Source organism: Euprymna scolopes, chromosome 43 (genome assembly GCF_053919585.1).
Source record: "Euprymna scolopes isolate OS-2025 chromosome 43, ASM5391958v1, whole genome shotgun sequence".
In the NCBI taxonomy this organism is placed as follows: domain Eukaryota; kingdom Metazoa; phylum Mollusca; class Cephalopoda; order Sepiida; family Sepiolidae; genus Euprymna; species Euprymna scolopes.
Window position 1 is genome coordinate 50,340,167 of NC_136524.1, and position 24,349 is coordinate 50,364,515.

The 24,349-nt window shown below is 30.1% G+C and overlaps 1 protein-coding gene across 5 annotated transcripts in view; it reads left to right on the forward strand.

The window, feature by feature from the left end:
• LOC145268339 (E3 ubiquitin-protein ligase HERC2-like) overlaps positions 1 to 24,349 on the forward strand; it is a 500,726-nt gene that overhangs the window by 471,208 nt on the left and 5,169 nt on the right. For 4 of the 5 annotated variants that reach the window (XM_080123842.1, XM_080123844.1, XM_080123843.1 and 1 more), the window contains 7 exons: positions 536 to 619; positions 3,256 to 3,297; positions 5,977 to 6,118; positions 6,983 to 7,177; positions 10,086 to 10,220; positions 11,498 to 11,660; positions 13,836 to 13,941. In XM_080123842.1, coding sequence (XP_079979968.1) covers positions 536 to 619; positions 3,256 to 3,297; positions 5,977 to 6,118; positions 6,983 to 7,177; positions 10,086 to 10,220; positions 11,498 to 11,660; positions 13,836 to 13,941 — 867 coding nt within the window. The remainder of the gene's footprint in view (positions 1 to 535; positions 620 to 3,255; positions 3,298 to 5,976; positions 6,119 to 6,982; positions 7,178 to 10,085; positions 10,221 to 11,497; positions 11,661 to 13,835; positions 13,942 to 24,349) is intronic. The other variant, XM_080123845.1, reaches the window with a different exon arrangement.

The following is a 24,349-nucleotide window of genomic DNA, read 5'->3' on the forward strand; positions in this document are numbered from 1 at the left end:
AAAATATTGGACAGATGATAGCAACTTAAAGAAACATGTTCAAAGAGATTGCTTTGATGACCCAGCATATTTCCGTGGTCGTCAACTGAGGTAATCCCATGTCCATTATGATGTTATCCAGTTATCTTTTTAGTCTTGAAGAAAACAGAAAAAAATAAAACTTCTTTTGTGTATGGATGTAAATAAATAGCAATTTATGTAAATACAATTTTATTTCTATCAAATGTTTGTTGCATGTTTTTGACAGGTTTGCTGTTTAGAGCTCCTGCAAAGATTTTTCCAAATTATCAAGATTTATCACAAAAATACTGAATTCAGTATAACTTTTAGATAACACATTTTTACAATTTTTTATGCAGTTTTCTAAAAATTACATTTGATAGTTTGGGGGGGGGGTTATGGTAAAAACATTTTTTTGTGTAAAAAGTTTGCGCCTCCTTAAAGGCAGTTTATTCTTTATGATGCTTTATATTTACAGTTATAAAAGTGTTATTTCACTTATTTAATGGGGTTTATTTATTTGTTCCCTTTCCAGGAAGCTTCCTTCCGTAAAGTTGTTCAAGCAACTGCAGTAAGAGACAGACAACATGGCCCGGTTGTTGAATTGAACCGAATCCAGGTGAAATCAATTATCTTTTATTATTCTTTTGTGAACACCTGCCATTTTGGTCGATGCTTTTCTTTCTTTTCAACTTAAAAAAATTAGGCTTTTTTGTTTATATATATATATATATATATATATATATATATATATATATATATATATATATTGTAAGTAACCTACACAGAAGCATCCATGTTTCATTTTAGCAAGTAATCCACTAGATTAATTGCAGTTAGCCTGATGATTTCCTGCTGGAATAAAACAGACGCTTCTCTATAAGTTATTTGCCATAATATGAAATATAATATATAGGAATGCCAACTTTTTTTTCTATATATATGTTATAAAACCACTTTAAGATATGAGTGAATTGAGAATAAAGCGGTTAATTAGCATGTATGCATCATTCCAAACTTCCTGTTTGCAGAATACTCTCATGGCAACTTACTTAGACGGCTTCATAAGCATCTAAATTCACTTTCATTTAAATATTAATTCCTCCTGGTGGCTGAAAGAAAAAACATTAACCCACAAAGCCAAGGTTTGAATCTCTCTTCCAACCATAATTTTCTCTTCCTGCATTGATTGTGTAAGGATGAAATACTAGTGTGTGTAGGTATTAAAAAAAATTAATATTTGTTGAAAAATAATTAGTATGAGAGAGAGAGCATGAGGAAGAAAATAATGAAAATGAAGACTTCCTCCTCTCTGTGCAGGATGCTATTTATTCTTTTCCCTTGGCAAATTTTACGTAGATTTGGTTAGCAGGAAAATATCAAGGTTAGCTGTGATTTGTGACTTACAATTCTAATGATTCATTGGTATTTGACATTTTTAAATGGTAATAAAAAAAAAAATATATCTGAAATTGTGGAAATTAATTTTTTTTTATTCAAATTTGATACAGCATCACATATCTCATCAAAGTTGAGAAGTATTATCTTTTTTATGTAAAGTAAAGCAAAAAATATATTACTTTGATGGTTGTAATAACTAGAGCTAGAACAGCATATTCTTTTCATTGTTTTGACTCTCTAGTGTGTATCCGTTGATATTTTATATGCTTTTATATAGAGTGATGTAGTTCTAGGTTTATTAGCTGTGTCAGATATATACACCAGAGTCAAAACAATGAAAAGAATATTTTATTGTCATAGCCCTAGTAATAACTGACCAGATCTCTCTAAGGTAAAAATGCGAACATATTTTAATAGGGTGAAGGTAGAGTTAAAAGCCACTTAGAAATGAACATTAAAAAAAAAAACTTAGAAATAAATGTGATTAAAAAATAGTACAAACATGATCTTGTACAACGCGCAGTCTGTTTCAGGAAAGGTATAAAATAATTTTTAAAAATGGCTGCTCCTGCTATTTATGGACTGATGGTCATGTGAGGTAACGAGATTTTGAGGTGAAATATGCAAATGAGATGCAGTCGGTTTTTTCAAATAAAATGCCTGTGTATCAGAGAAAGTGTTTCTCTTTGACAAAAATAAGTTTTGATAGGTGTGATATGGGGTTTGATACCGAGAATTGCAAGAAGGAGAATGTAATGGTTGGGAATTCTTTCTTTGAACTTTACTTTGTAATAATACCAACATATCTAACTGCAAATGAACATTAAAAATCAACTTAGAAATGAACATAAAAGAAAAAAAAAAATTTAGAAATGGCCGTCAAAAAATATAATCTTTATGATGTAGGTATTCGTGAGGAAGCGAAAATAACATATTCCAAAAATCACAAATGGATCAAGTTATTTCATTTTCGTAAAGAAAATCATTTTTAAATGATTGATTGGAATTCAGACATTACAGCATGAATCTCGCAAGTTATCTCCCTTTGTATCTTGCGATTCTTGTCAAATTGGTGCTATGGAGCAAATGCTCCTCGGCTACTCACACAATTTGATTTTTTAATTTAAAAATAATTCTATTTGATCAATTTTCATTATTTTTGAAATGATATCACAGGTATGTACATGATGCAGATCTTTCTTTATTTTTTGTATTTTAATATAGGAGGAATTCCAGACAAGGATCAAAGTATGAATATTCATAATTTTATCTAGCGAATTACAAAATACATAGGCAAGCAAAAACTCCTTGGCCATGCATGAATACTAGTATACATTTATGTATGAATATGCCTTTCTCCTCCCTCAATATCTATACATCAATAAATTTCCAAATGTGTGTACACATATTCACACATGTATAGAATATAACCATACCCCACACATGAACAGCTACAAAAGTAACGCATTAGTTCAACAACTACGCACACAAACACACATCTAGTAAGAGATAGAGAGGCATGTACAAAGATCTTTACACAAATGCGTATAAATATATGCACAAAAATCCAAATAATTGAAATCAAAGTTTATTTTAATTATTTCAGATTCGCCAGTACCCAAATTTTGAAATATTTTGGAGAACGTATTTTCTTATGCTTGCAATTAAGAGAAATTTCTGATTTCCTATTAAGCGACTGTTAATAATTCTTAAGTAAACTCGTAAAAATATTTGGATAGCGAGGTGCTATTTTTGCATTTCGCGTTGTTGGAAGAGGATTTGCAGTTATAAAATCTCCCTTTTAAAAGTACTACTTATGCAAAAATTTATTTTTCGTAGGATTTTCTTTTGTAGATGTGGCTGCAAGATATACCAGAAATGTCAAGTGACACTTCAGTAAGGGGAAATCTTCAACCCTTTTAGAGTTACAATTGTTTTGTTATTTGTTCTTTTTTATATATATTTTTTATTATTTTGTTTCATTTCTTATTACTATTTGTGCCGTCGGTTCAATATATACATGCTGGCACGACGACAGCTGTTACTAATAATAAAAAAATTACAGGTCAAACTGTAAAAAATAAAAATATCACTTATGTCTGAAAAAAAGAAAAGGATTTTTTCTCCCAAGATGAAATGAGAATTTAAACAAAATAAAAAAAAAAAAAAAAAAATGTCTCAAATATTTAGATCAAGCACGAAGGTCATAAACTCTAGCTTAGAGTTCAATCTCTGTAGGTACATAATTGAATATAATCTTACAATTGTTGAAATTGTAACTTTTTTTTTTTTTTTTAATCATTTTGTTTGAATTATTTTTATATCCTTGGCTTAATGTGATCTTTTTAATTATTATTAGTTTGACCTGTAATTTTTTTATATTTCCCTTTAAATCTTTGTAAAAAATGCTTATTTTTTACAAAGATTTTACCAAAACATCACGAGCAAGAAAACAAAATTGTTTAGATTAAATTTATTTTAGATGTTCACTTAGTGTAAAATATTAAAGGGAAAAATTGTGCCGATCATGGAAAACATACAATGTTTTAATTGACACTGATCAACGTGCTGTCATGTATGACTGGCATAAATAGTAAAACTGATTTTTTTTTTATTGTTATTGTTTGTATGGTTACAACGGTTTCCAATGCATTTTTATTGAGTATTTTATATTATATCTATTCAAGATGTACGATTTAACTTCCAGAATTTTTGCCTTAGTCTGTCTTTTTCCATTTGCTGGGAGAGAAGGACTTAACCAAGGTTTTTCTAGTCAAAAGGTCAATACTGGCATGTGTGTAATGAATTAAAAAAAAGTCTTCCTAGGTGTAAGGATTATGTTATTTAAAATTTGTAAAAGCCAAAACAATGCAGTTTTTTTTTTGTAAGGAAATATTTATGCAAAAAGCAACTTAATTGTCAATGGTATAAAGTCTTCATGAATAGTAACATTTTTTTTTTTTTTTTTTCCGTGGCATGGAACAATTTCTAATTCATTACACATATGTCAGTATTGACCTTGATTTAAAACTTTTACAAAATTTACTGTTGGAAGACTGGAATTTTCTAATGACATTATGTCACAAAAAAAATGTTACTATTTATAAAGTTTTGAATTAAAAAAAATGTTTGCGTTTTCTTTTCTTTCTTTTTTTTTCTTTTTTTTTTTTTTTCCTTCTAAAACACACACGCATGCACCCTATTTTTATATAAGCATTTTATAATGTCTACAGACACCAGTGGTTTGTACTGATGCAATCTTCAATGTCGGAGTCAATTCCTGTGGTTCAAAGGATTCAAACCCATGTATATGAAGTTGCCTTTGACTCTCAAACCAACATCAAAGAGAATAGAAAGTGGATCTTGGGTTTACTTTCCGCAGCCGAATAATTCTCTTGCCTTTCGTGTTTTAAGTCCTCACATTCCATGAGTGATGTTTCTGACAAGGGAGGGGATTCTTCATGTGGCTTCCTGTTTTGTCTGGAGTGATTTCCATTAAAAAAAATAACCATGGGAAAGGAGAGAATTTAAACTATTTCATCTAATCAGAATAAATACAGCAAATTAGTCATCAAGAGTTCCACAGCAGAGGCAGCAACGTAACTTTACTCCTAGTTTGTTTCATAAATTCTTCTATAAACCCATTCCTTCTTTTTAAAAGGACAATTTTATTACTATTATCTACAGATACTAGTGTTTCATGTTTGTGCAATCTTCAGTATAAGAGATTAATTATTGCCGGTAGAAGAATTCAGGATTCTAATCTATATATAAAGTGGCATGGTGTAGTCATTATAAGCTGTAGGGTAGGATAGATTCGCAAGCCTCGGTTATGCAACTAAACCAAGAAAAGAAAAAAACAAGTAATACCAATCTTGTTTTCAGTCATCCTGGATTTCCCCTTGCCATTGTGCTCAAGTAGTACCTGTTTATTAATGATGCAGTTGGCAATTGTCTGTTGTGCAACTCTTGTTTCACTGGAAGGGGGTGGGGATATCCATTATTGCTCAAGACTCAAAGGAAGCTTATATGTCTATACGGTTGTATGTTTTATACTGTTTTTAATTTGACTAGATTAATTCTTCACAATATTCATAAAACTAATAATAGTGTAATTATATATTTATAGAAATGTTTAGTTAACTAAAATGTTGCTATCTTTGTTCTTTAATTGCTTATCCCTAAGTAATATCTAAATGTGTTTCCATTTAATTGTGCCAATTGGAAAACATTTAATATATGTTATATGTATATACTTTTTATAATCGAAAGTATATGCTACTAAATCCTCCAAATAGTTTTTCATGATAACCAACTAATGATGTCTAAAATAAGATTATCATGGAGAAATATATATATATATATATATATATATGTGTCATTTATTAAAATCTGCTAGACATGAAAGTTAGGTGTGTTTGAAAAATATAAAGAAGATCTAACGAAGAATTCCTCTTCATTTCGCCAACTTTAAACATTGCTTGACTGGTTGAAATCTGACATTTTCAAACAAAACGTTGAATCAATTTGTAAATTTTGCTGTAACTTTAGTGTTTAATTTTAAATTTTTTTAAGGTTAAACGTTTCCGAAGTCGTGGTGGTCTTGCTGGTCCTGACGGTACTAAGTCTGTATTCGGTCAAATGGCTGCTAAGATTAGTGTCTTCGGACCTGATAGTTTGATGCTGCCGCACAGAATTTGGAAAGTGAAATTTGTTGGTGAGTTTTGCATATTTTTATAACAAATAATCTAATGTCTTGGAGGATAAATTCTTGCTCTTCTATACAATCCAATATTATTAAAATTTTAATTATTTAACTAAATAAATAGATAATAAAATATCTATTATTCTCTACTGTTCTCATCTTGATTGTTGTATTTGCAACGTTTCAGCTCATGTAACTTCCCACCCTCTTCAGATGCATCTTGCCAAAGTCGGAAATCTGTACGAGGGTAATTTTATGTAGGTAGATTATTCTTATTCTGTCAGAATAGCATCCAAGATGAGAATAGTTGTCAGAATAATACAAATTATCAATTATAATCTAAAAATAAAAAAGAAAATGTTACTTATTTTGCTCATCTTTTGAAATGATTATTATTATTATTATTTTTATTATTATTATTATTATTATTATTATTATTATTATTATTATTATTGCTGCTGCTTCAATATTCAATGTTTTATTTACAAAAAACAAATGATATTTTATTTTAAAACAAATGTTAAGTAAAAAAAAAAACCTTCACAAAGAAACATGGCCTAGGACGTTTTTACATTTGATAGAATTTTTGTGGAGATGACAAGACGACTAGCCTTAACCTCATAACTGGTATTCAAAAATAATATTAATGTTGGTCTCCCTTATATTAACTTGGACTCAAAGATCACTGACTTTGTCTGACGATTTGCCATTACTAAACGCCACTGTCCCGTATTCTCATGATGATCAATAATAGCCACACCTCATATTACGTTCAGCCGTGCACCGTACCAGATTGTTAAAATGTACGTCATGTTTAAGAAGGTTAGAAATTTTTGTTGCAGCCCATACATAAAATGACTCTTTATTGCATTTCAGGTGAAAGTGTTGATGATTGTGGTGGCGGTTATAGCGAATCAATAGCAGAAATGTGCGATGAGCTTCAGAATGGATCATTATCTTTGCTCATAGTAACACCAAATGGGCGTGATGAATCTGGAGCAAACAGAGACTGCTTTCTCTTGAATCCGATGTTGAAATCTTCTCTTCATCAAAATATGTTCCGATTTTTAGGTAAAAAAAAGCAGACCTCTTTTTTTTTCTTTTTTTTTTTTTTTAATTTGAACAAAGAATTATTTGAAAATTAGATCTTTGGTGCTTGCTCGGAATAAGAAAGAAAATTTTTTAAATTGAATTTCAACTAAAAGCAATGTTATCTTCTACTTGATGTTCATGTTGAAATAAATAACATATTACTGCATTATTACATAAAATGTACTTTCACAGTTCATTGATCTGACATTATTTTTTAGAAGTAACTTAAACAAGGGAAGTAACTCATAGTTTAAAGTTCTTTAATTAAATTGAAAATACTCTCAAATAGTCTGTTGCAGTTAGACAGACTACACTTACCTCCCCTATTTATTATTTAAGTAAAACTTGCAATTTCTTCAAAAAATTATTTTCATTAGTAATTAATTTTTTACTTTATCCTTTTTTGTTATTTTTGAATATGTTACTAATTTCAACATGACATTTTAGTTGAATTTCAATTTTTAGAATATTGTTATTTCAAACAACCACCAATAAATTTTTTATTCTTTTTTATGTATGATGTGCAGAAAAACTAACAAACCCACTGAAGCAGTACACTTGTTTGTAAAAATTTTAAGTAGTAATAAGATGTATCTGTTAAGTAACAAACACTATCACTATCTATTCAGCTTTGATTTGAAAATTCTTTAACTATGACACTCTTTCTGCATAACAAAGTTTCTTTGTTTGTACATTATCCTTACAGGTAATATTGTTTGGTTATTATTTTACACAGGTGTTTATGGTGTACATAAATGCACTAATAAAATGAAGTAGTTAAGAAACAAGTCTGGGAAAAAAGTCATTCTTTCTCTAAATACTCGGAGGCATTAGAACTAATCCCAGAACTAAGGAATATTCTAGTGTGCATTTTTGTCATTAAATCTTAGCAAACAAGCAATACAATGCGTTATTCACATTAAAAAATGACCCTGGTGTCTAACTCTGTCCCGTGGGGAGGCATTGTAAATAGATACGTTCAGTTGGTTAAATAGATTGCGAATTTGGATAAGATTACCAAACTATGAATTTGGTGTTTTTTTTTTTTTTTTTTTTTTTTTTTTTTTTTGAAAGATGTTAGTCTTTAGAAAATATTGGAGATAACAAACAAAAGGAAAGAGACTTAGCCATGAAAACTATATTTACACTTACTAATTTGTCTCGCTTTTTAATACTCGCATGCGTGCAAAAAAGGATGCTTTGATGATATGGCCACTTTGAAATAAAATAGGTTACGGTTTTTTCATTCAGTATGTGTAGAACATTTAAGGTAGCAGGTTCTGTTCAAGAAAAACTTGAAAGTGATAAAAATACATGGTTAATTTGAATATGAATTTCTTAAAACCGTCCAACACATGCCAGCATATTAAACCAAAGATGAACACTGCATGGCATTTACATTGTCCATCTATTTCTGTAATGACCCTTTGTGTCACCGATGGTATATTCTATGGTATTTTATAAATTTAGTGTACTAAACTGGTTGTAAAGGTAAAAAAAAAAAAAAAATTGATATTTTAAAAGTACATATTGGTAGTTCGTAGGATATTGATCAGATTTTAAAAAGAAGTTTGGTGCTTTTTTACATCACTGATCTTTTAAGCTAACACATTTCAGGTGAAAACACTTACGCACTTGTGTTGCAAAATAATTATAAATTTCGAAAAATTGTGTTAAATATATATATATATATATATATATATATATATATATATTTTTAATTATCCACAATTATGTTTCATTAAAAAGAGGCAAATTTTTTTTTTTTTCTACAATTAAAATCAATTTTGAGTCATGTACAGCTCTATTAACGCAGTAAGCATGGTCATAAAAAAGTTACAAAGATAAGAATGCAAAATTATGTTTTCTTACCAGACACCATATCACTCACCCTGCGAATGAAAATAGGCTAATGCAAAAAAAAAAAAAAAACTATATAGTAAACTGCTATAATCGTAATGAAAGCAAAAAATTTAGAATCTTGTTGTTTGGGGTTCATACTATTAAATGTTAAGTACATTGACGTTAAGGTAATTGTGTTTATTATAATAACTATACGCAGAACTAGTATAGAACTTAACATGATATGGGAACCGTCAATTATGAATAATAAATATGTAATAAGTAGGTAAAAAATATAGAGTAATAATATGTAGTTATTGTACATCTGGAAATAAAAATAAGTTTAAGGCTTCTAAAATTCGTGCTACAAATGTTTGCAAAGACCTGTGGTGTAGTAGATAAATTACTTAAAATTAAGTTGTAAAGTTACTCTTTTGGGGGTTGACAGTTCAATTCTCAATGCAGGCAAGGCTCAAAATACAATTGTGAATTACTTAGAACTTCTATCTAGTCATGTTTGACAAAACAAGAGCATGCTAACCTCCGTGGATTAAAAAAAATGGGGTTCTGTTTCATGTGCATATTCCTTGAGTTAAACAAGAAAAACCTGAAGAAGGTCGAAGGTTACATCAACCGAAACATTGGGAACATTAGAATAGTTGTCCAAATAATCAATGAAAGATAATTGTATTCTAGTTTCATTCATTTGTTTTTTTTTTTGTTTTTTTTTTTTTTGTTTTTTTTTTTACTAAAAGGTTAATAGAATAGAGATTTAATATTTACCCCCCCCCCTCTTCAGCAATTGCAGTGCAACTGTTTTGTCAAGAAATGTCTAAAGATTTTATTTCTCTTAAGTATGTGTTTCCAATGTTTACATTCTTTTAACTGTTTCATTTATAGAAAATATTTTAATCAAATTAACTAGAAATTAATTTGAAGTTTACATTTTATTTGAAACTGTTAAATAATTTTAACATTTATCTTTGCTCAGTTTGTATTTGTCTTTTTCTTTTTTTTAACCACATTTTAAACCTTTTTGTTTTAGGAATGCTTATGGGAATTGCTATACGAACTGGCAGTCCTCTTAGTTTAAATATTGCTGAACCTGTTTGGAAACAACTTGCAGGAATGCCATTAACAATCAGTGATTTGACTGAAGTTGACAAGGATTTTGTGCCCGGTATGGACTTAAAAAAAAAAATTATTGCCGCTTATTTAGAATTCAACTTAATTTAAAAAAAAAAAAAAAAAAAAAAAAAGATATAGAAAAAAAATTTATATGTAGGTACCAGTCATAAATCCAAAAATCATGTAAATTAAACAAGTAGTTATTTATATATTTTTTTTTTTTTTACTAAGAAAGCCAAAATTTATGATTTTCAATAATTAAAAGCTTCAATTTGAATACAAACAAAATATCGGTAATCAAATTGAGTTATCGCTTATGAATTTTAGAACATTCTAAAATAAAATGACAGCTTCATTTTCTTCGTTTAAAAAAAATTATATATAACATCTTAAATCCAAGACAAGTAGGTACATCTTCTGAATCTTCTTTTTTAGTTGAATCCAAAATAAGAGCCAAAAAATTATTGGTGCTTGTTCCTTGTTCAGAATTTAAAAAAAAAAAAAAAAAAAATTGTATTGCAACTAAAATCAATCTTATCTCCTTATATGGAAATTAGTAACGTGTCCAGGAATAATGAAAATTTGCTTTTAAAGAATTTTTTTTTTTTTTTTTTTTTTTCCTCCTGAGAAAAGTTTTTGAGCTTTATAAAAGCAGGGGAGGAGGTAATCATATGAAGTCAGGGAAGGTAATCTGCAGTAATGGCGGATTGCTGGATGTTCCATTTAATAATGTAGCAATGTTGCTTATTTTGAGTTGACAACTAAGTAGATAAGATTCCTTTTAATTGAAATAAGATTTTTCGATTTTCCTTAACCCAAACAAGCACCAAATTATTTCCCTTTTCACTTGTTTTCTTGTTAATACTCGCTTAACTATTTCATATTTCCTGAAAGAAAAAACACTTAACATGTATATCATATCACCTTTTCACTGTTAATCACATACTCATAGCCTGTGAAGATTTCCAACAAATCAAAAATACTACCAAATTGAGAATACATAAAAAAATATCTGTTTAACAAACTTCATGTAGGCAATATATTCAATTTTCTGAGAGTCATAAGACTTTGCAGGACTATTTGAAAAATACAAAAATCTCTTCACCTACCCTCCCAATTATTCCTGCTAATGTAGTCTAAAAAACAAAAAAGGAAACCAATATTATTGCAAATAGCTTACATATACAAGAAATAACCTTTCATTGCATTAAATAATAGAATCGATATGCCATTAAAAATACTAGCTCAACCTTTTCACTCTATTTCTACCTCTTGATTGAACCCGTTCACTCTCTAATCTTGTTAATAGTTAATGTTCTTAAATTTCAGGTTTAATGTGCATTAAAGAAATGGCAGATGAGGACTTGAGAAATGCAGATATGCCCTTTAGTGTTCCAAGTGCATCCGGTCAAGAAATGCAGCTGTCGATGAAGTACAATCGCATTATACCAGAAAACCGATCAGAGTATATCAAATCTGCAATGAATTATCGGTAAGTTTGCTTTGGAAGCTAACGAACCATCACTGACCCTAAGACAACAAAAACTAACTCTACAATATTACTTAAAGCTCACATCATGTCCATCAAACCCTGCATATAAATGGTTTTCCATCCATAATATACACAAAAAATTCAACAAAAAAGAAAATATTATCAAACCGTATAGCCTCGGTATAAAGAACCTCCTCAGAAACGCAAATAGACACAACAAAAATAAATGAATCTATCAACTTGGAAACTCCACCTTGGATGGTTGAATAACCATCCATGATATTAAAATTGAGTAAATATTCTAAAACAAAAACCCATCCCCCCAACCTTCCATGAAGAACTGCTCAACATCCAAATAGAATTAAAAACTATCCGTAATTATTTCACTGAAAGAAAGAAAAAAAAATGACAAATCCCCTTGTTATAAATATCATAAATAAAATAAACACCATAACAATGAATAAATACACAGCATCTTACATGAACGAAAAAATGAATAAAGCTGAAAAAGAGTCATTTAAACAAAACCATACGATGGGAAAAATCTCTTATACAGACCTAAAACTTAAAATAAAAATACAAAAAGAAAATTGGAAGAACACTGGAACTCATACAAAGAATAAACTGTTCAAAGTAACGCCAAACATCAGAATAAGAGATACAAGATGTCAAGAAAAAGAGGTAGTAATGACTAAACTACAAATAGTTCACACTCATGTCACTCACTCACATCTACTAAAAGGAGAAAAGGTGCTTATTTACATAACATGTCAGAAACCATACACAGTAAACCATATACTGACAGGCTGTGTAGACTTTAAATGGGCCCAAATAAAGCATTAACAAGAGAATAGTCTAAGGAAAAAAATTATTAAATTCCTGAAAGAGATTAAAATAAACAACAAAATATAATGAAAGATTCCACAAAAAAGGCCAAAAACAACTAACCAACATCTAACATATTGCAATTTATGTTTCGGCATTAAATGATCCAAAAGTGGTTGATATGCTGTAAAACAAAACCAACCAGAATGTCGTCTACACTAATTATTAAAAAAAAAAAACTTTTGAAACGGCCTTTGTGAAAACATTTTGACTATTCAAAACTTTTACACTTTTCTTATTACAAAAGCAAATGAACCAAATTATGCATTCATAATACCTACAACACTAAAAGACAACTTCACCAACTAAACTATACTTGACGTGTAGAGATGACCACTGTCAAATAGATATTAGATAACAATTGACAATTTTCCAGTTACATAAACGATTACAAACCTCTTTATAAATTCAGAAATAAAGTAAGGAAAAACACTACTGCAATTTCTTTAATCAAATTAACTAATAAATGATGATTACAAATAATAAATTGATACATTGATGCAATTCTAGTCTTCCAACTGAAGAGCAGAATGCCTTATTAAAAAAAACGAAAAAACTTTTGCTTTCATGTAACTTATTGCATGTTTTACTAAACATTATCTCCATAAATAATATTTTGATTGCAGAAATTCCCTTCTGAACCAAAATACCATAGGTTTGCACAACAAATGCCACATACAAATTTATTCTGTCTAGACTATTAACCACTATCTTATGTATCTTAAGATGACATTTTAGACACATTTAGTCATTATAATAAAATCCTATATTTCATCCTAGGAGCAACATTATCATAATAGCAACTATCTTTAGAGGAAAGTAGTTCCTATTTTCCCCTCTAAATATCAAGTCCTCCCCCTCCAAGTCATCATCGGGAGGAATTCTGTACTTTTGTAACTGTATCATAAATTAATAACAATCTTTACCTTTTCCAATTCAAAAATAATGAAGTAGCCCCAGATTAATTCTGCTCAATCTGATTGGCTGAGCTCTGACCATTCCTATATTCTGGATTAGCAGTATTCACATGCTAAACGAACGCTAATGTACCATTTAAATATGGCGTTGCAATAATACCTACTTTTGCCCTCTGAGTAAATTGCTGCATTCATTTTCTTAGATTTTACGTTGTAAGTTTGCATTTCCTCTCTCTCTCTATTCTTCCCAACTCTCTCGCTCTCTTTTTACATTTCGGGCAATGGCAGTTAACGGGTCCTGCTAGTTTACATCTATTTTGATTTGTTTCATTACATGCATTTTATTTAGGATCTTTATCTTTCCTTTTAACAGCCTCCATGAATTTGATGATCAAATAAGATGGGTTCGGGAAGGTATGACAACTGTCATACCAGTGCCACTTCTTTCTCTATTTACTGGATTTGAGCTTGAGACCATGGTAAGTAACATTTTCATATATTATAGTTATTAATGCATTTATTATTCATAGTAATTCATTAGCCGATAAATTTATTTTGGCGTCTTAAATCCTGCTTAAGTATTGTTTTTGAAATTTTGTGCTGCAAATTTATTACTAAATTTTAATTGTATTTTACATTTGAAACGTGTTGTTTTTGCTTGTTTATCTTAAAAATTAAATTGATTAATAATTTTTTTTTTTTTATTGGTTAAAAAATAACTTGAAGATTTTTGTTCAAATTTTGTTTTAAAAAAATATTAGTTTTACTTTTAAAAAAACATTTTTTCAATATTTGTTTTTATATGTGCTGATGCATAATGCATTTTCACATATCTTTTCCGTGAAATATATCAGATTAACTTGAAAAAAGAAAAACAAATATTGAAAATTATTCTGATATGTTTCTTAAAAAATATAAAATGCCATCTGAAATGTGTTTTTTAATGACATTTTCATTTGATTCTTGTTTATGTATGATCTGGATTTTCTTGATTTCTTAAAACTTTCCTTTTTTATATCTTGAAAGATTGGATGCTTGTGTAGATTGGTGATCTTTTAAACGAACACTTTTCAGGTGAAAACATTGTTCTTGCATTTAATGCTGAAATTAGTATGAATTCCATAAATTATGAAATAATATTTACAAATAAAAATATAAATTATCAAATTGAGTTTTATTGTGAAAGAATTGTATAACCTATTCAGTATGGCAAACTGATTTATCTCTTGATTTTAATTAAGGATCTGCCATTTTTAGATGTACTCAGAACGTAGTTGTGGCTGTTTTTTTGTTAAAATACATCTAGTTCTTTTCAATCATTTTTTAAATTTATACTAATTTTGACCTGACATTTAACTACATATGTAATGTTTTCACCTGAAATGTGTTAGTTTAAAACATCAACTATTTACGCAAACACTAAAGATTGATACTTAAATTGTACATTCAGTTGTTCTCTCTAAAATGTTTGGTCAGCATTAAAATCTGTGTCTTGCTCTAAAAAGGGAAAAAAAAAAAAGTCATCTTTCATGATGAAATAATTGTTACTCTACTTTTTATGAGCAGTCACTTGTGAATGTCATTTTGGCATCCTGTTCAAAAAATAAAATTGTTACTCAAACTGATATCTAAATTGCTTGGTGGTTCAGCATAAATAAAAGGAAACGATGCTAAAATTTGGTTCAAAATACTTCAGTTTCGACTGTTGTATATCTGTTACTCTCTTATTGAACCGGTTTTGTGTGCGTGACTTACAATCGAGATGCAATGCTAAAAAGAAATGTGTGCGTGTGTGCACATACTTTTAGTTTCACTATCTTGATACTATTGTTACTCTCAAATTTGCTTGGTCAGTTTTTTTCTTTCTCTTTCTCTCTCTCTCTCTCTCTCTCTGTCTCTCTCTCTCTCTCTCTCTCTCTCTCTCTCTCTCTCTCTCTCTCATCTTGCCCTTATACTCCAGGTTTTATGTAATAGTTAGATTTATCTATCATTGACCTGCATATTTTTATGCTATCCAGTCATATTTACACAAAGGAGAATAAACATCATTTTTCCAGGAACCCTATACACTGCAACAACTTGAGCAAACTTGAATTAGACATTATCAGGAAAATAGCTTAAGAGATATTTAACCCTATCAACCCAGAAAATATATTTAATTAAAATATAACAAAATATAACAATGCTTTCAATGAAACATTAATAATATTCAACTACCATATTACAATTAAGGTTTTAGCGTTAAATGACCCGGAAGAGGTTCATATGCTGTAAAACAAATACTTATTAGATATTTAGAGAAGTGTTGACTCTGAAGTTGATCTGTTATTGTCCAATTGCCACAGATCATATGAAATGATTCAGGACTGTTGTACTTGCAAATTGGTAACAGATTCTTGGTTTGCAAGGCCGCTAGGACCAACTTCTTAAATACAACACTTGATATTTTTCATTCTTATTTATAATTTGACTTGGAACATGACATTCTTTTTTCTGTGATGAGTACGTATATCATAAAGATTTTTCTATATTTTAGGGTTTTTTTTTTGTTTTGTTTTTTGTTTTTTTTTAATTAAATGTAATTCTAAATAAAATGTTTTCGAATTGCCACTCATTTAATTACTCGTCAGGCTTGACATCACTTAACAGATGATCTGCTGGAAACTGATGTGTCACTGTGATTATTGTTACTATTGAATTACTTTTCCTAATATTCTTGGAGAATAGTATGCATTCATCTATCCTTCTCCTTAACCTCAACTAAACATGGACCAAATATGTTTCTTTTTTTTCCTTCTTCATCTTTACAAAATGCAATTATTTTCTGCAGAGTCAAAAACAAAAACTATTTTTTCTCCACAAAACAACCAAACCAAACACCATATACAAATATTTGCAGATATTTATAAAGAAAAAATTTTTTGAATTAAAACAAAAACTATTTCCAAAATAACTGGATTCAGCATTAAATAACCCCAAAAGGATCAGTGCGCTATATAACGAAACGACCAAACCAATCTAACCTCAATCTTTAAAGCACAATAATCTAGATGGAAAACTTTTAAATATCATCAGTACAACTAGTTCTGATGACTTATCAACTTTAAAAACAAAAATTGTTTAAAAATAAAGTTAAAAAGAAAAAAAGAAAATACGGTCACTAAAATGTTTTTAGTATTAAATTATTTAACACTTGTCAATTGTAAAATACATCTTGTACAGGATGCGCAGTTAATTATTAATTTGATGAACCGGTTTTAGTTCATCACACCTACTCCATCAGCATTTCTCAAAATAAAAATACTTTCTACATTAATAACCGTATTATACTTTCTTTTCTTTTTTTATTAATAGTCACGGGTCGGTCTGTTTTATAAAAATTAACTTCCTGATTAGATTTATACTAATTGACATTTCACCTGAGATGTTAATAATAACGATGATGAAGGGGAGGGAATCATTAATTCATTAGCACATTTATGTTACTTAAAAAAAAAAAATCTATTCTCCCAAAAATTCCTAAAATAAAAATGAGTTAATGCTTGAAAACCTTAGTTTTCTATTATAACTCTCACTGTAAAGAATAAATTTAGATTGGATTGTTGAAGAATAAGGTGCTACCAGTAATTACATTTTATAACCTATCTCATCTTACTGGTGCTACCAGATCAGGCTGTCTGAAGGTATTGGCCTTCTGAAATGAAATGCACCTAACATTAATGCTTTTTGTTTTTTTACTTTCTTTTGCAAAACATATGTTCTGCATCCCCCATTCTCTGACTATAATGTACCAAACATTAATACTATAACCCTTTTCCCTCTCCCATTGAAAAACTCATTCATGTACTGCAGGGCAGGAAACAAAACAATAAAATCCACTATAAAACAACTAAACCAAACACTACAAACTAGCGATTGAAGATACAAAGAGCTTGAAAAATGAAAACCTTCTACAAAATTATGGGATGCAACACTTGAAGAACTTGAAACAAAAATTTTTCACATTTAAAGGTCCTGATGGTGAACCTCCAGAATACACTGACTCCCCCCCCCCTGCAGAGGGTAAAAGTCCCTCAATGGGGCCACCTATTGGCCATAGGTGGCGACCTGTAATGCTCTAGAATGGGATCCTGGTGGCTGAGCACCTCACAACCCAGATCCAAGTGGTTGTGAGTTTGCAACACTCCACTTTGACTCTTACTTCAGGTAGACGGGCAGTCAGAGAGATCCAACCTGATCAATCGGTTAGTCATGACAACCCTAATAACAGTAAACTCTCATAAAAGGAGAAATGCAAGTCCATCACACACAAACAATATACAAAAAAATAACACATACATGGTAATATTAGAAAGTGATGGCAATCAGATAGTGAAAACAGATGCTACCGACAACAAACTCTTTTATTATACTTTGCTGGGACCAAGAAAAACATCATAAGCAACTACACTCATTGTTTGAGTATATCATCCTTGTATCCCTGAGATGCTTGAGCGAATGGGTTTCCCCCAAACCATCTCCCAATGTAGGGTTCCAAAGAGGATGGGGAGCAAGGATGATTAAAGAAAATATTTCATATAGCTTCCCCAAAAAAAAAATCAAAACACCCCATCCAGATTCAAACTCGGAAAACAGTGAAGATAAAAATACAATCTTTCCTGGATATATAATCTTACAATCACAAGACAATACATAAATAGCCAAAATATCTCTATTCCTAATCCAAAAAATTATAAACAAAAATCTAAACCAAAGGAAATAAAAAATAATTTTATATGGAACCTTACTTGTACAAGTATCTACTAAAAATAATGTTGAAAAGATGTTAACATGGACAAAGTTTGATGATATAAACATCCAAACCTACCCTCACAACACCTCAAAAGGAATCATCAAATGTCCAGAATTAAACAACTGCTCCCTAGAAGAAATGAATCAAACCTAAAAAAAAAACAGGAGTTATTGACACCAAAAGAATTACAATAAAAAGAAACAAACACATACATATTAACCTTCAGTACTCCCACCCCACTAATTGGATATATTAACATTAAAGTAGAAACATATATCCCCAGACTACTTCGTTGCTCAGACTGCCAAAAAAATTAGCCACTACAAAGAATACTGTACTAGGAAAACAGTATGCTCAAAATGTAGCAGTTATGAACACCAGGAAACAGAATGCCAAGGAAACATAAAATGTGCAAACTGTGGTGAGAACCATCCAGCATACTCACCTATCTGCCAAAACTGTATCAAAGAAAAAAGAATGAATTAAAATATACAAAAAACATAAGCTTTACCAAAGCCAGAAAGATCATTGAATCAGCTCCTACGACAGAACCAGTTAAATTATATGCGGGTGGAACAGAAAATACAGAACTAAAAGGAATCACAACCCTAATAAAGGCATTTCAAGAACCAGTTGAGACATTGAGAGCCACCTTACGGCAACTACCGTCAACTCGAACTCTACTTGAAAATAACTCCCAGCTGAAAGTAAAATCCTACCAGACCTCAAAAATCAAACACAACTTTCAAATTAAAAAAAAAAAACATGCAAAAACTAATAACATATCAAAACCAAATGAACATATGCCTAGTACACCCCAAACTAACCCTAACCCCAAAAAGAGAAAAAAAAAAATCAAAGATCTCACCAACCAAATAGAAAGTAAATGAAAAAATTTTAAAAAAAGACAGATCCCACTCTACGTCAAAAACAAAGACTACAGACCAAAATAAATTTAAAAACTTGGAAACAATAGAAATAGATGACAGAACTTTTTAACCCCCTCCCCTGCTTAAACTAAATAGTAGAAAACAACCACCCCTATTTTCAATAAGAAAAAAGGAAATCAAATACATAATTAATTAAACCATGGTCAACAAAATAATCCAGTGGAATTGCAAAAAAAAAAACAAAGTATAACTGGAATGAACTACTTTTACTAATATCCAATCTCTGCCCTACAATAATGTGCCTACAAGAGACCTTTTCAAAACTATCTGAAAATATTAATCTCCATAACTTCACTGAATATAACCACACAACAAATAACTCAAATAGAGCTTCTGAAGGAACATCCATCCTCATTAACAAAAACACAGTACAAAGCCAAATAAATCTACAAACTAACTTGCAGGCAATTGCCATTACAACCACCCTGCATAGAACAGTCACTCCATCTATCTACCTCCAAACGACCCTATAGATGAACCAGAAATAGAAAAATTTATGAACTCTTTCACCCCTTATCATTAGGCAACTTTAACAGTCATAATGTTAGTTTGGGATGCTCAGACAAGCAGAAAAGGAATCGCTAAAGAGAATATCAACATTAACAACCTATGCATATACAATAACAAAAAAAAAAACAATCATTATTCACTCTACTCTGCTACAAACTACTCAGCAATTGACCTCTCTAGAAGTGATTCTGGTATCTTTATGGATTACAACTGGACAGTTCATGTGGATACCTGTGGAAGTGATCACTTCCCAATAATATTAGAACACTTTGGTCTTGAAATAACCTAAAAAAAATTCCTCACTAGAACCTTTAAAAAAAGCTAACTGGAATAAATTCAAATCATGCAAACACACACTCCTACCTGGAAAACATGAAAGACCCGATCACTCATTTTACAGATACCATCATCTCAATAACTGAGGAATGCATATCTTAAACAAAATCATCAACCAAGTATAATTGGTCCTGGTTTAATGATTGCAAAAAGGGTATTAGGCTACAATGTGCTGCATTAAGAAAATTCAACTCAGAATTTAAACAACTCTAAAATATGCAGAGCTAAAGTACGTTTTTTTTTTTTTTTTTTTTTTATATATATATATATATATATACATAGTCATCTCCACTTATCAAGGCCAATAGGCCACTCGAGGATAAGGTTTAAAGAGTGTACAGTAGAAATTGGGCAATATAGTAACCATTAGTAATGGAGATTCGGTAAATTTGTTAACTTATATGGAACGGCTCATCAAAAACTTGTTTAAGTTGGACTTGAAGACAACCATATTGTAGTCAGCTGGAAAGCAGAAAAACGGAAGACAATTCCATAGGCGTGCAGTTCTAAGAAAGAAGCTTTGCTCATGGAATCTACGCTTAGGTTTAGGCACAGATAAAGAGTGATAGTGTTTTCTGCTAGACAGGTGTTTCTTGTGAAAGTTTGGTGAGGAGGCACCATAGACTGGAGCTCAGCCGAGCACCTACCATGAAAATAACGATACAGCAGAGACAAACTTGCAACATCTCTTCTGTGCGAAAGGTTGCAGGGAAGAGAAAAGGACATCCCCCCCCCCACACACACACACACAAGGCTACAAAGTCTATTTTGAACTCTGTCAGGATAAGCTACTTTTTAGCAGCTCCTGTCCAGATGTGGCAACAGTACTCCATCCTTGGGCGTACCTGGCATTCATTTCAATTGATGCCAGATGTGGATCAGAACGTTGATGATGTAAAGATAAAAGCTTGGTTTTAAATGCATCTCTTTCCCCATTGTACCACTTGCTCAAGATCAGAGGAGGGAGAATCAGAGAGAACTTGGTCGTTTACTGTCGTTTACTGTCTTAGATGTGCTACCATAGATAGTAATGTATCAGCATAGATGTCTACAAATGATGTAGGGATGTGATTTGGAAGATCATTAATGTAGATCCGGAAGAGAGTAGGGCCCAGGATGGACCCTGAGGGACTCCAGCATTAATACTGTGAGCTTCTGATTTTTGCCCATCAACCACTACTCTTATGAACCTATCAGAGAGAAATGATTTAATAATTGAGAAGACATTTCCAGCTATACCATAGCTAGAGATCTTGTGAAGTAAACCTTTATGCCATACTCTATCAAAGGCCTTTGATATGTCGAGCAACTTATGACGCAAGAAGAAACTTATTGGCCAATAATAAAAGTCCAATGGGAATCATGGAAGAACTTTGTGTCCAAAATAAATGATAACACCAAAGATAAAACCGTATGGAATATTCTTCGGAAAATATCAAGAAAAAGCACGTTATCCTCTCAACCAATAAACAATAACAAAATAACCAAAAAAAAAGTTCATAAGGTCTTATCCAAATATTAAGTAGCATCCCCCTCCTCCAAAAAATAACTTCACAAATATTTTTCCTTCATACCATAGTAAAATCCATTTAAAAAAATTTAAAAATATTGACATACCTTTGCACTGTAACATCATTATTTAAGGATCAGGTATAAATTACTGGCTAAAAAAACGGTTAATGTAAGAATGTTGGTTAACATTAGTCGGGCAAGGTATTTACCTTTTCGTGAAAGAAAAAAAATTGTTACTCAAATCGATTTCTAAAATTACGTTTGGTTCAATATACTTCAGTTCTGGCTATAGTATACTTCGTTACTTTCAATGAACCAAGGGTGTGTATGCCTCTTACAATCCAGAATTGTGGAAATAATAATTCAACATAATGAATAAAGAAAAACTGAAAATTGTTTATATATTCATCAATGTTTTGTCTTTATTTGCAAACGTTCTCAAACTGACCAACTTGAAGAAAGTCAGCGTTGAAAATATGTGATTATTCCGTGACAAAATTGTTTTTCTTTCAAAGAAAACAGATTAAAATTTAAAGTATGTAGTGCATTTATGTTGTAGAAGTTTCTTTCTTTCTCACTTAATGAACACACCTTGTTTTGAATTCTAATTCAAATAGTCTTGTTTTGTTGGAGGAAAAAAAAAAAAAATATTTTCACATAAAAGATGCTCCACATATTTTCAAATAGTGACTTCTATATTTCTTTAAATCGGTCATCTTGAGAAAGTCTTGAAATAAAGACGAAACGTTGATGAATGTATAAATTAATTTGTGTTTTTCATATATATTTGTTACTCAAATTGATTTCTAAAATTACGTGAAGGTGTTCAACAGAAGAACGTGTTACTAAAATTTGGTTCAATATACTTCAGTTCTGGCTGTTGTATACGCCATTACTTTTAATGAACCAATATATATATATATACACTCTTAAACTTGATGCCGAATGTTGTTACTCTCAAAATTGCTTTGGTCAGCTGGGTAATAATGTTTGCTCATTAATCAGACAAGGTATTTCTTAACCTTGTCAGAAGTTTATCTTCACTTGAATACTCTTTTGCTTTCTTCTCCTTTTTTATGTGACCAGTTGCAAATGAATGCAAGGAAACAACTGAATTGGGAAGAATGATTGTTTAGATATATGTATATATATTAGCATGCACGCACATCTGACTTTCCTCCCGCGCAGCATATAAGCGATTCTCGGGAGACAAGTGAGATGTCGTGCATTTGCTGGACATGCATCGAAAAATATCCTGCTGACCACATGGAAAAAAAGAAAGAAAAGAAAAGACCACTTAAAAATTATGCCATGTTTTTGAACAACTGAATATGTTTTGTTTCTTTTGTTAAATATTTTTTTCTCTTTTCAGACACCTCATTTGTAATTTATTTTGTAATTTTATTGTTTTATAGCCCGACTGGAGGTTTGTTGTTTTGTTTCCCCAACTCCTCTCACTTAATCAACTTGTTAATTTTTGGTACGTGCAAAATGAATAGCAGATTCCCAAAATGTATAAATATTGTAGCCGCTCTCTTCACTCTAAAAAAATTCATCAATTCAACCAATGTTTATGAAATTTTCAGTATTTATTAATGATCACAGAATATAATGAACACATTATTTTTTGTTTTTTTAATCTTAGTGAAAATGTATTTTATGTCAACAAAAACACCTTTAAAAGTTTGTTTTAAGTACTAAAAGAAAAGATGCATAATTTTTTTTTTTTTTTTTTTTAGAATAAAGCATTGTAGATGTTAACAATTAATAAAAAAAATTTTTATTGTAAAGATAGTTGACAGATTTTTTAAATGTTTTAAGCAAAAAAGATATTACTTGTCATGTTCATATATCCAAAAATCATGAAAATTCGAGTAGTAAGTTATTTATAGTTAGAAGTTTTTTTGTTTTTTTTTTAAATTGGGTAAAATTGCAGTTTTTGTAGATGTTATAAACTAGGTTATAAAGAGTTCACACACAGGAGATATGCAAAATTTAGATTACACCCACATATAGTAGTTCCACTCAAATTTTTGTAAGTGTTGGATATATTTTCCATATGACAACTACATAATATTGTTTTTGCTTAAAACAATGTATTTAAAAAAAAAAAAAAAAAAGGATTAATCTGTTGACTCTATCTTAACAAGCCCCCCCTTTTTTTTTTATGTTTCAGAAATATTACAAAAACAACTTGGAAAAATAAATTTCTCAAAGTATAATTGAATTAAGCTTGCTTTATCAATATTTTCCCCAAAAAATATAGTTGCAAAAAATATTTTGTATGATTTAAAAAAAACAATTCTTGCAAAAATCACAAATGTAATATATTTCCAATGTACACGTGAATCATCAGTTTTAGAATTTATTTTAGAATGTTGAGAAAAAAAAAAAAATCTTAGGATAATTAACGGTTAATTGGTACAAATATGGATGGGCAACATTGTTTTAAAAAAAGAAAAGGAAACAGGATTGGCATTTAACCCGCTGTATTATTTAATTATTGATGAATAAATGTTTTAGCTTATTTTTTTATGAGTAATTTGTCAGTGTAACTGTTGATTTTAATTGAATTTTGTCACACTTGAAATGCACTTTTATTTAAAAAGGATTAATTTATAATTATGACAAGAATAAATTGAGTCGCCATATGAAAAGAAAATTGGCACTGTAGACATTTTACAAGTTGTTTCAAATTCTAAGAAAAAACATTGATAAACAGATTTTATCAATATTTTCAGAATATTATTGCATTTGGACATTTTTAACCCCTAATATTGTTGCCTA